A 12,778-nucleotide genomic window follows, 5' to 3' on the forward strand; every position below is an offset into this window, starting at 1 on the left:
ACAGTTTCTGATGAGGATCGGGGGGAGTGGGTGGAGGAGGGAGGTGCTTTGGTTAAATCCATTTATCACTCTCAGCTCTGTTGGTGCAACTGCAGAATGGGCTGTGATGGGAGTTCAGAAGTTCTGCTGAGAACAGGATTCCTTTTTTTATGGTCATACCAATTCACAAGGGGTATTAGTAAAAACAAAACAAGTGTTTCTATGTCACCGGCGACTTGAAGGGGCACAGGAATGAGGAACCAGACAAAAGCAGTGTTACAGATGAGTCAAAATGAAAAGAATTCCATCAGCAGAAAAAGCCACTGATACTGCCTTTTTTTTTTTTTTTTAAACTGAGTGCTGCTAGGAGAGCCTGTGCTTTTTTCAACTGAAGGCCACTTGAGACATTTCCCACCATAAAATCATCTACCCCGTGGAACGTGGCTGATCTCGGTTTTCATGTAGCACTTGACTTCTGAAGTCCTCTACAGGAAAACAATGCTAAACTCACCGACACTGAAGGTTTGTTTTTAAGCTGATGATACCCTTTTGCCCCATGTTACTACATATTATTTTTTTTTTACAAAGCATAGTCAAATTCAATGAGCATATGCCTAGGTTAACAAGAATACATTTATGTTCTGGAGTTTCTTCTGAAGCAAAAATTCCTTAAAAAAAAACACAACAATATGAAGAGATGGGTCTCTTTCTTATTGTAAACGAGTAATTCTAATTTCCAATCCTATTCACCATTTGGAGTGCAGTGTGTTTCTAAGCAGAGCTAAATAAGCGAAAAGGAAGAGGTGGGCCCTGCATGGTGCCAGGTGGCTGGGTGCTGAGGTAGAACTTGCGGCACGAGGACCCCTTCCCCGGGCTCCAGGAGGAGCCCTGAGAACCTCCAGGGCAGCTGTGGAAGGTAGGGACAACCCGGGCCCCAGGGAGGCTGTTCTTGTCTAGTTGCTTAAGGAGCCGCTGAGATACGCCTGGCCACGCCTGGGGCAGCATGACGGGGGGACTTGAGGCTCTGCTCCCTGCACACACACCCCCACTGGCTGTCAAGTGGGAGGCGCAGAATGGTGCAGACCCTGGAAGCTGCCCAGCCTGGATGACCACTCTGGCTCTCTGGCTGCAGAAAGTGCTGGTCATAAAGGCCAAGTCAGGGGCTCCCAGAAGAATGCCTTTTCAACACATATTGTTAGACTAATGGTCTGGGGAACCAGAAGAGTCCACCTGCCCCGCCCTCCCGCCCCCAGCACCACCATGCGCCCCGTCCCCACCCCCGCCCTTTTCTTGGATACTTAAATCAAGCAGCTAAACAAATCGGGCTGGGAGAGGCTATGGGATGAGACTAGAGGGCAGGGTGGAGATGCGACTGCAAAAGTACATGACTAAGGGTACACTTGAGAACGTGACCAAAATAGCCTCCTTCTACCTTGACTAAAGTTCTTCAACTGCCCAGGGAGAAGTTGTGGGAAGGGCCTGCGTCCTTGGAGATCCTGCCCGCAGCCCGTGCAGGCACAATGGGCACAGGAGGTAAATCAACACTGGGTCAAACCAAGGATTATTAGTGAGTGAAGATGACCAAGGGCATGGGCAGAAGACACAGATCTGGAGAACAACATGGACGGCACCTTCCCGACAACTTGGGCTTGTGTGCCCAGCCCAGCCTCTGCTCCATTCCTGCGCTTTGGGGCAGGTGGCATCGGGAAAGACACACAGAGGGAGTGGAGCCCCTGCTGCATGGCTTTCATGGAAGAGGGATAGACAGAGCTTGGGAGGAGGCAGGTCCTCTGGAGACACTTCCCAAGGGATGACAAAGTTACCCACTAGTGAGGGGACCCATTCCTGGAGTCAGAAGGTGCTGGAAGAGGTCGGCCAACCCAACTCTCCCCACCACACGGTCCCCTCGATGGCATCCCAGGCCATAGGTCACCTAAGCCCTGCTTAAAAGAATACGATTTTGACTTATTAGCTTTCTTAACTCTGCAGAGATACTGAGAGATTTACAACAAAAAGTATAGAAAGAGCAAGAATCACTGTCTAGTTGACAATTATGGTTTTAGGGAAGTCTCTAGAGATTTGTCTGTTTATGAAGGTTCTGCTCAAGTTGGCTGTGCCTCAGGCCAGCGGCCACAGTCAGGAGATGGTGAGCAGGTGGCGGGCAGGGAGGAGGATGGGAGACGGCACACATGAGAGGAACAAGACCCTTCTCCCCCAAAAACAATGTGAAAGCTGAAGCACAAACATTTCCCCCCTCCTTTTTCTTTTAAACTAAACTGTTCACAGAACCTCCAAGCTCTGGAGCTTGTGACAATATCTGCACACCGTACAAGACTCCCCTGGCTGACTCTGTCATTCTCGCGAGACACAGCTGCAGAGGGCAGCTTTGGGGTGATCCTCAGAGCCAAGCATGCAGGACCACAGGAGGCACCCAGTATATTATGAGGCAATTTTAGAAAGTTCTAAAAGTGACAGAAACATTCTACCTCTTATAGTTTCTGCTTCCTGGCCTGAGCCAGGAGGCAGTGCTCTGGGACACGCACAACTGCTCCTTCTAAAGCCCAGCAGGCCAGAGCCTGGGGGCTCCAGAGATTCTTGTTAGAGCTTCCAGAGCGCCCGCCAGCCTGGCTCTCATCCTCCTGGATGCTGGTTCCCAGGGCCCATCAGTGCAGGGGGTGGACAAAACAGACTTCCTCGTCTGACTACCAACCCCTACACACAGACAAGGGCACTGCTTTAAACAGGTGGCTTATGTTCAAATTATCAATGATTCCCACCCCATCCCCGAGCTTGTTTCTTTCCCTTTCAACTGGGAACTGTCTTCTGTGAATCTGGACATAAGACTATGTTTAACCATGTTATTAGACTGTAAAATATGTGCCTAACACCCAATGCATCTGTCATCTATATTTTTATACATGTTATTAAAGAAAACATTAAGAATGCACAGTTAGATTATTCCCATCCGTGTGGACACAAGGACCCATTCTCATCAATAGCGCCTATTTCTCACTTCCTTTAAACCTATTTCTACTTCCTTTTCTCAATCACAAAAATATCAAGAATGACTTTATAAAATAAGTCACGTACCACTAAATCCAGCAGTCCATAAGTTGAACCGGAAAGGAAGTGACTTTATAAAAGGATTAAGTAGCTCACTTTTGATATCGCTCTGTTAAATAACCCTTCTTTAGTTGAAGGTATGTAAGTTCTACACACACACACACACACCACAAAGTCTGTCTTTAGGTTCCACACAACATCCAAGTTCAGAGAAGTAGTTTAGGTCTAGTGATCTCAAACTGAGACCTAGAAAATATTTATTAGAGTAGCATTGACTACTACCTTTTATATTTTAGGGAAAAAAGAAAAATTCAACTTCCAGAAAGTTTTAAATATTATTAGAGTACTTCATCAAGCAAACCCTGAAACAAAGGATATTTATAACCACTCTAAATATCCTGAACACGTATCTTGGGGTGTTTCCACTGTCTAGAATTATCCTGAATTCCAGGTTTTAGAGAAGCAGGAGAGCGGGATCCCGGATCCAAAAAATATGCATCCTGTAAAAGCAAACGTATGCTTGCTTGTGTATCACGTGGCGGCAGATGAGAGCATAAAGCAAGCCCTGAGGCCGGGATACTGAGCGAGGGGCGGAGACTGCGGCTGAGACGGGCGGCAACTGCAGCCGAGGCCTCAACCACGCCCAATTTGTGCGCGAGGTTCCAAGCTCTCACCTTTCTCACTCCGCTGGCTCTCCACAGGATCCCCGGCAGGTGAACAACTAGCCTCTGCTTCCGGGGTGACGGGCTTCGAGGGGCACGAGGCGGTGGAAGCCATCTTTAAACCCAGCATGCACCGGGCCCCCGACGCCCACGCATGCTCACAACCCCGGGTTCACCTGGCGCCCTACTGAGATGTTTACAATTTCCTCAAAATCATTACAACCAGGGAAGTTTGGGGCTGTCCCGGGGTGAACCTTGGCTCTCTTGCAAACCATAAAGAGGGCACGGCCCTCAGCTAGATCCACCTGAGAAGAACTTTGCCAGAATCCTGCTGAGGGGAGCAAGCCCTTTAGTATGAAAAGCACAAGCCTAACCATTATATCTTATTAATGCACAGGGACAGTGAAGGTTTTAGATTTTACCTGGTATGTAAGTTATTCCATTATGCCAGGAACGGGCATAACTTTTTGGCCATCAGGGGTCCTAGGTAACTCTTAATAAGAAATCACCCCCGGAAGGGAAGGTCTGTCTACAAGAACTGAAGGACCTGGGAGCTGCCCCTAACTCACCAGCCAGGTAAGCTGACCGGTGCTGGGGAGGACAGCGCCCAGGTGTACCCTGTACAGGAGGAAGTTGGGGACAGTCCACTGACACACCAGAAAAATCCGATCACTTGTGATTTTAAGTATAATGCAGTTCTGTGTTGTTTGGTCAACTCAACTCTGCACTTTCAGTTTCATTGTAAAACCCCAGGTTATCAGAACAGAGGAACTTCATGAGGAGCCCTATACTTTCATCAAAGGTAAGAATCTTGGGAAATAAATTCATGAAAATACACCTATTAGATCCTTAAACTGCTCCCACTAGCACCTTATAGAATAGGAAGAACAGTAACCCAAGCATCTGAATCCCAACCACTGGGTCAAATGACAGACAGACATGTTTTGCAATCTGCTGTGAATGACCATGGCAATGAAGCCTACTATTTTACATAGCAGTGGTGTTTAAACATACTACTTTTCTATGCTACGAAAACATAGCCTTGTAAAGATTCTTTAAGTTCAAGTCAAGTTTCAAGTAGTCACTATGCAGCAGCTCTAGGAGAATTATTGTTCCTCCTGATTAAAAGTAAAATGGAAACTGCGCCTGAGAGAATTGTATTCCTCAAGGCCGCTTACTGCTTGCTTCCAGGCTTTTGTTAAAGGACAGAATGTGTTGAATTCTTCTCAATTGGCAGGGGATCAAGCACAACACTACATAATGAGGTAGCTGAGAACAGTTTTTCCTATAAACACGAAGAACAAGGGAATAAGTGCATGTGTGATTCTCATCCAATTAAACAGGAAACATGATGAAGCAAACTATTTGTACAGTCATCTTTGAACCAAGTTCCTCCGTGTAACCTGAAAAAATGTACGTCAAAGTTCTAAGGTACTCCTTGTAACTGATGAGTGAGAGGAATACAAATAAAGTCCTTAAAAACTTCTACTGAAATGCTAAAAATGAAGTTATAATAAATATAATTCATCAACCAGAGAGATGAACCTATAGCCACTTGGGGTCTGAATTATTTGAAGTGGCCATTCACTTGGGTCACAGGAAGTGGCTAAGTCTTCCCCACGTGATCTTATGCAGTGCGTACCCAGACTCTGAGGGCTGTCATCCCCTGCACCCTCTCTAATTCAAATCACAGTGATTTAAGAATTTGCAACAATTCTGTTGGGCCTTGGGGACACCAATATCAAAATCAGCCCAAATTTCAGTTGAGTAGCGATTTTAGAAGATTTTTTATCTCAACAGGAAAAAGAAAAGGCAACAGATATGTCTCACTAGCTAATTAAGCAATGTTATTATATATTAAATGTTATTAGAAATTAAAAGATACTTTTTCCTTGGAAGGAAAGCTATGGCAAACCTAGATAGCATATTAAAAAGTGAAGACAAAACTTTGCTGACAAAGGTCCATATAGTCAAGGCTGTGGTTTTTCAAGTAGTCATGTATGGATTTGAGAGTTGGACTATAAAGAAAACTGAGCACTGAAGAACTGATGCTTTTGAACTGTGGTGTTGGAGAAGACTCTTGAGTGTCCCTTGGACTGCAAGGAGATCCAACCAGGCCATCCTAAAGCAGATCAGTCCTGGGTGTGCATTGGAAGGACTGATGCTGAAGTTCCAATACTTTGGCCACCTCATGCAAAGAGCCGACTCATTGGAAAAGACCCTGATGCTGGGGAAGAAGACTGAGGGCAGGAGGAGAAGGGGGCAAGAGAATGAGACAGATGGTTAAACAGCATCACCAACTCAATGGACATGAATCTGAGCAAACTCCGAGAGATAGTAAAAGACGGAAGCCTGACTTGTTGCAGTCCATGGGGTTGCAGAGAGTCGGGCAAGACTTAGTGACTGAGCAACAAGAAAGTAGACATTTAATTTCATAAGAAAGGGAAGGCACTGAAAAGTCCTTCCACTTAGAGAGCTTCAAAGGGAGAACTGAGCAAGAACTAATTTTCCTAAAGGGTATGAATCAGACCAGAGGAGATAAGAGTTACATGGGAGGTTCTCACATGGCACATATCACAATGTGACAAAGTTGAGACATGTTTAAAATTAAAATAATAGAATTACCTCTGAAAAAATACAAAACATTTACAAGTTTTCCTAGGTGGTGTGCCCCCCCACCCCCCACCAAAAAAAAAGAATAGCTGAAGCCGCCAGCTCAATTTCACTGGCAACAGCAAGGCCGGCTCCCCCGAACTCACGCTCTCCTCAGATGGTAGCACGTGTGCACACTCCTCACCACTGTAGCAAGAACTTCTATCATTTCTGAACCAGCCTCAAAGAATACTTCATGGATTGCTAGAAAACTAGAAAAATGCTTTCCTCAGCATTCTAAGACACAGTATCTTTTCCCTTAAATGTGGTAAGAAAGCGAAGGGTAAGTGAAGCTTCAGCTTTCCAAAGTAAAAACAGCTTCTCTCTCAAACGCAAATACTTATTACCTCTGCTCTTACGACTTTAGTAAATTCTTAAATTTCCCACAGCTAACTGACAAAGAAAACCAAAGATCTTTTAGTTTATATTTGTGTAACCTGTAAAGGTCATGTTTGAGAGTTTAAGTTACACTATAAGTGATTCTTATATGATTAAAATACTTGCCTGCCTATAATATTAAGTGATATTCTAATGGGCTGAACAGTGAAATGATAGTCCAAAGACTGGGTCCCACTTTTTGGTTTCCATTCACATCTGAAGTGGGGAATGAAGCTGTATCTATGGTGATGCTTTCTGTCCGCCAGAGAGCACTGCACTTATCACAGGCAAGTCAGGGTCAAAGAGTATGTTCTGGGAAGATTCTGAGCCCCAAATAAAAAGCAGTGAAAAAAAAATTAAATGTGATAGACATTATTAGGTATGCTGAAGATAGGGTCTCAAAAATCCTATGGCACAAACAGAGACCACAGAGCTGTGCATAATACAGGTCAGGCACTTTGCTGCTTTTATTCTGTACAGGTTTCCGGCTCTATGTTAGGAGGCCGGCCCATCTGTGTACAAAGCTTCTCTCATTTAAAAATCTCACTTAACAGCAAGTCACTTTCAATCCTGTGAAGAATGTCACTTGGATCACAAGGACACCATATGCATGGGTCATAATAAATGACTACCTACTGTGTGCCAAGTACTGGGATTAGCAGAAGACTAAGGTAGGGTCCCTCCCACAAGGACTTTACAGTCTAGAGGGAGGGCCATATTTCACCTGCCTCGCTGTGATGCTCCTCAGAAGCCCAAGCAGAATCCTGAGTAGGAGCTCAATCAACACTGGTGATTAAACCCAGGGCGGGCTTTTCTGTGCCAAGCAGGATCACTTCTCTCAGAGCACAAAGGGCAGCCCTTGAATCCAAGCAGCTTCACCCTTCCCTTCCCTTCCCCTGAGCGCTCTGTGAGGGGTTCCAGCACCTTCAAAGTTGAAGCAGTGGAAGTGCCGCCTCATTCTTTCCCTGGACAGTTGCATGTCTTCATCTGACCACAGGCAGCCTCCTCTTGAATCAAGAGAGCCAACATTCTAGAAGGTAATACTGTAGTGTTTTTAGAGCTCCTTGGAAAATTTTTGGGGATCCCTGGTCTGGCGCACCGTAGTAAGAACACACCAGGCAGAAACCCAATGGACCAAGGCAGCTAACACATTTCTCTAGAACCCTAACCTGCTACCCTGAGTAACTGCAGTGCTACAGGCAAAGGAGCCCTGTCTTTACCACCTCAATACAAAGGCTGTATCTCTGGTGCATCGCCCAGGGAACTCCCCGCTCATAAAGGACAAAATGGCACTTCCAAAGTGTCACTGAAGAAAGTGCCATCACTAAAGTGGTAGTGCAAGGTGAGACAATACTTCACGACAAACAGTATACTGTCCAACATCCCCCAAATATTCCTTTTTGGTTGCTGCACAGTTTGAAAAAAGCCTACTGTTAACTATCAACTCCTGACGGCGATCAAAGAACGGATTAGTGAAACAAATGATGAATTTAGAAATTTCTTAGGCCAAATTTTTACAGTATACCAACTATGAGTTGGTAAGTACTGTTTTTACTAAGCTAAAGAAAAGAAATGCAAATGCCAAGTAAAACTTACTACAAACTACAAATACATCAATAGATTCACTCAACATGAGTTTAACACAGTAGTATAAGCTGAAGGGCCAGAGGCTCAAGAATTTCTCTGAAGCACCAGGAGACAATAATATATGTAGTTTGGAATGACAATTCCAAAAGTAAACATATATAAACAGACATACCAAATCACATCACACATACACATACTCTCTCTCTCTCCCCCTCACACACACACACACTTTTATCTCTCACAGGATATAAGCACTATCAAAAAAATTTTTTAACTTCATTTTAAATTAAACACTTAAATCTTTGGAAAAAAAAAAAAACCAACAACTATGTTTGGATGTATTAAACAAAGAAACAAACAAATCTACTTTAGACTGTAGCCTAGAAGAAATCCTTTCAATATTCACTTACTCTAACCTGAGACAACTTGAATAATGAAAATAAATTGCACTTCCCCCCAAGATATTGTATTTACAATTTTAAGATCTATCTTTAGCCGCTAATTTCAACATACACTTGGTAAAAGTGCCTTCTGTTAAAAGAAGTATCAAAAATTTACCAAGAAAGGATGTTTCAAGGCATAAGTGGATGGTTAAAACACAAACTTGCGTGAAATGAGTTCAAATTTACTTCACAATACTGACGTAACTGTGATTTAAAAGAAAGTCATGATTAATTTTGGAACATAAAATTAAATACATCCCAACACTTCAATGTAATATTTTTATATTTATATATATTAAAAGAACAGTTTGGCACTTAGCAGCTTTTGTTGGTTATTGCATCCCATATTATGTGGCAAATTTACTTTTAGAAAACATTACCTAACTTTTGCAGCTACAGTGTCAACGAACTAAATAATAATAATAATAATAATAAAACTTTTATAAAATGAATTGACCAAGTCATGCAGGCACTGATAGTATTGCAACAGGGACTCATTCACTCCTGAACAATGAACTGTCTCCTTGGAGAGGCCTGGCGTAGCCTGGAAAGAACTTTAAACTTCAGAAATTAAAGAAAAGAGAATTGCTGACTGTCACAGCTTTAACAGGACATCGGTTACCACTTTAATGTACCTCAGTGGTGGCTTCTGAAGGCCAAGGTTCTGTTCTGTACGGGGCATTTTACCAAAGAAAACCCACTCTTTCGGCAGTTTATTTCCCATAAAATTAATATCTAGTTGTACAAAGAAAGTTTTCTTTCTTTGCAGTGGCCATGTAGTTTGTCTTGATTAAAAGACATCCAAGACATCCTGGGGAAAGCGTGCAGACAACAGGTGACTGGTACACGGCACAAAGCAAAGAGGCTGGCTTTGACTTAGGGGTCAGATCTGCTACTGAGTGGCCTAGTGCCTCCAACAGAGAAGATGGAAACCCCGTGCGTCTGTGACCCACGTCTTCTGTCCGGATGGAGAGCGAATGTGCACACATAGCATTCTTCAGAATCCACACAGGCAAGGCTGCTCAGCGACCTTTTCTAGCATTGGATTGACTTCTAACAAGTAGAAGAAACAAAACTGCACATAGGCCCCCTTCTACTGTCTCTGGGTGGAAGAACACAAGTGATGTTTCATATGCATGTGAAAAGCATAGGAACATTCTAGGCAGGAAGTTTCCAGAAGAAATTCCTATTCTCAAATTTATAACCAATGCTGCTTCTTACAGCCATATACTAAGAGGGAGGGGGAAAAAAAGCTGTAGAAAACAATTAGAAATAAAGACCTCTATATTGATTAGAAATCTGATATTGCATAAATTTCAAATGATAAAGTCATCAAGCACTTTGAAGTCCCTGGTTTCACATGAAAGTGGCATAATTCAAATGGAAAACAAAGTATCTTACAAGGTTAAGTGCCACTAATGACAGACTTTTTTCCCCCATGGGAAGTGGGGTCAATGTGGGTTGACATGGAGAGAGAGGAAAGGAGGAAAGGATTAATTTGCTCTACTATGAACAGAATGAAATTAAGTTGAGGTAGTTTATTCTACCAGCCAAACTTTACTTGTTATGTAATTTGTCAGAAACTTGTACTAGTGAACGGCATTGAGAAAATTCTGCTACAAAGGCTTGATTCTTAACATGGATTCGCATTCTAGACATTTTCAAACCCTAGACAGTAGTAAACAAGACTTTGTGTGCTTTCAGGCTTTTTTTTTTTTTTTGTAAGTTTTTGATCCCTATATAGTTTTCTCTGGACCTTTTTTTTTTTTCTTTTTTGGTCATAGCAGACCTTTATTATTTGTCTGACTCGGGTCCTCCTTTTATAAAATCTCCTACTTACTAATGTCCTCAGATTTATAAAATGGTTCTGCTTAGTTGAAAAGGAAGAATGGCACTGCAGGAGATCCTTCTCAACCCCAGACATGACAGCATGAGGCATCTTCATCTCAATTAACACAGAAGTTACAACTTCCTTTAAAGTCACAGGGGGGCTGCCACCTGACTCCTTAATTTACTGACCCTTTAGATTACTAAGATAGAATGTCATACAAGAGAAATTTTATCTTAGTTTTTTGATTCATCATAATTTAGTTCAAAAAAGATTCTTAGGATAGAGAACTAGTAGTTAAGTGGAGACTAACTGGCATTGAGTCCAAACTAACATTTTCAGGCACAAACCCCTAAATGGTTGGGCAGAGTCAGGCAGAATATCTCCTTCCAAGTGCAGTGGAAAAGCAATCCCGGTATGTTTGGATATGTCGATTTGCATATACGGATTTTTTTTTTTTCCCCCAACCAAAGCCAGGTACTCGAACACAGCGGTCAGTCAGATATGATATCCCCTCGGGGAAAATGCACCTTAGGGCTTTAACTTCCATATTTTACACGATAGGATTCCCACTTCCCTTTTCCTGGGACACTGACTAGCCCCGGTTGGTCTAGGGACACACCTGGGAGAAACGGATTCCTCCCCTCGGTAGTTTTTTTCCCAGCAGTTTACGTTTTCTCCAGAACAAGAGCAGAAGCCCAGGCTTCAAGGCGTTAGAAAACCACCCGCGTTACCGCACGGAGGCCGGCGCGAGGTCAGCAGCTGCGCGTCCCGCGGCCGCGCGTCACGGCGAGTGCACGCGGATGCGGAAGAGGCCCTGCTGCAGCTGCAGGCGGAACAGCTTGCAGTTGGCGATGCGCAGGGCCGCGCAGCCCGTGCGGCGCAGGTCGGAGGGCAGCAAGGGCTTGGTGTGCTGCCAGGTCCCCGTGCTCCTCTTGAACTCGCGCACGTAATCGTAGTTGGTGCCTGCGCCCCAGGAGAACAAGCGGAGGTGACATACCGTGCCTAGGGCCCCTGGGGCCCCTGAGCACCCCCCGCGCCCCGCCCCCCGCCCCGGAAACGGCTCCCGTGAGATCATTCTTAAACGCTGACCTGTATCGAGATCTCCGATGACATAGATGCTGGCGCCTATGGGGACGGCTCCATACACGAAAGAGGAACTGGCCGGGATGCACAGATTCTGGTCATTAAGATAGATCCATCTGAAAACAGAGGGACAGGATGGAGGAGGCTAAGAAGATGGCCCGTGACTCTGGGCCGGCTGAGATGACAAAACTAGGGGCGCCGCCAACAGGAGGAGGCACGACCCCCACACCCCCTCTTGGGGAAGCACTCATCTCCCTCCTGTCACTGAAGACTGAGGCATGTCTGTTCCAGAAGGTGGCATGTACTGAATCACACAGACCACTATTCAATGTGCTCCTGTCCCTCAGCACAGTGTTCCTGAGATTCACCCATGCTGTGGCTTTATCATTATCTCATTTCTTGTTATTTTACGTAGGACTGCCCTACACTGGTGTAGCAGAATTTGTCAATCATTGACCTGTTCAGGTTCATTTGGGCAGCCTCTAGCGTCAACCTTCCCTTGTGGTTCAGCTGGTAAAGAGTCTGCCTGCAATGTGGGAGACCTGGGTTCCATCCCCTGGTCGGGAAGATCACTGGGAGAAGGAAATGGCAACCCACTCCAGTATTCTTGCCTGGAAAATCCCGTGGACAGAGGAGCAGGACAGGCTGCAGTCCGTGGAATCAGAGTCTGACACTACTGTGGGATTAACTAACTTTCCAGTGTCTGGCTATTTTGAGTGAAACCATTTTGGACATTAGAGGGCAAAGCTCTTTTGTGGGCTTATGCTATGGAATTGCTTGTTTATATGGTTAAAGGTATATTTCCTTTGATAAGAAAATGCCCACTGTTTTCCAGGGTGTTGTGTCCTTTTGCACGTCAATGAACAACATGTGAAAATTCCAGCTGCTGGGCATTTCTGCCAGCTCTTGGTATTGTCGGTCTTTTTTCACTTTAATGGTGCTGAGCATGTGTGTGTGTGTGCTTACTGGACACTGTGTGTATCTACTTTGGTGAAATGTCTGCTCAAAGATCTGTTCGTTTTTCAAACTGGGTTTTCTGTCTTACTGAATTTTAACATTCTTTTTTATTTTACAGTTACAAGTCCTTTGTTGGATATGTG

The 12,778-nt window shown here is 44.3% G+C and overlaps 1 protein-coding gene across 1 annotated transcript in view; it reads right to left on the reverse strand.

The window, feature by feature from the left end:
• Positions 1–313: 313 nt before the first annotated feature.
• Positions 314–12,778, reverse strand: part of GAN (gigaxonin) — a 55,926-nt gene continuing 43,461 nt past the window's right edge. The window contains exons 10-11 of the mRNA XM_040253564.1: positions 11,685–11,794; positions 314–11,558 (exon numbers count right to left, since the gene is read on the reverse strand). Of these exons, the coding sequence (XP_040109498.1) occupies positions 11,377–11,558; positions 11,685–11,794 (292 nt within the window). The 3' untranslated portion in view covers positions 314–11,376. The remainder of the gene's footprint in view (positions 11,559–11,684; positions 11,795–12,778) is intronic.

The sequence above is a fragment of the Oryx dammah genome, unplaced genomic scaffold (assembly GCF_014754425.2).
Source record: "Oryx dammah isolate SB20612 unplaced genomic scaffold, SCBI_Odam_1.1 HiC_scaffold_13, whole genome shotgun sequence".
Lineage (NCBI taxonomy): Eukaryota > Metazoa > Chordata > Mammalia > Artiodactyla > Bovidae > Oryx > Oryx dammah.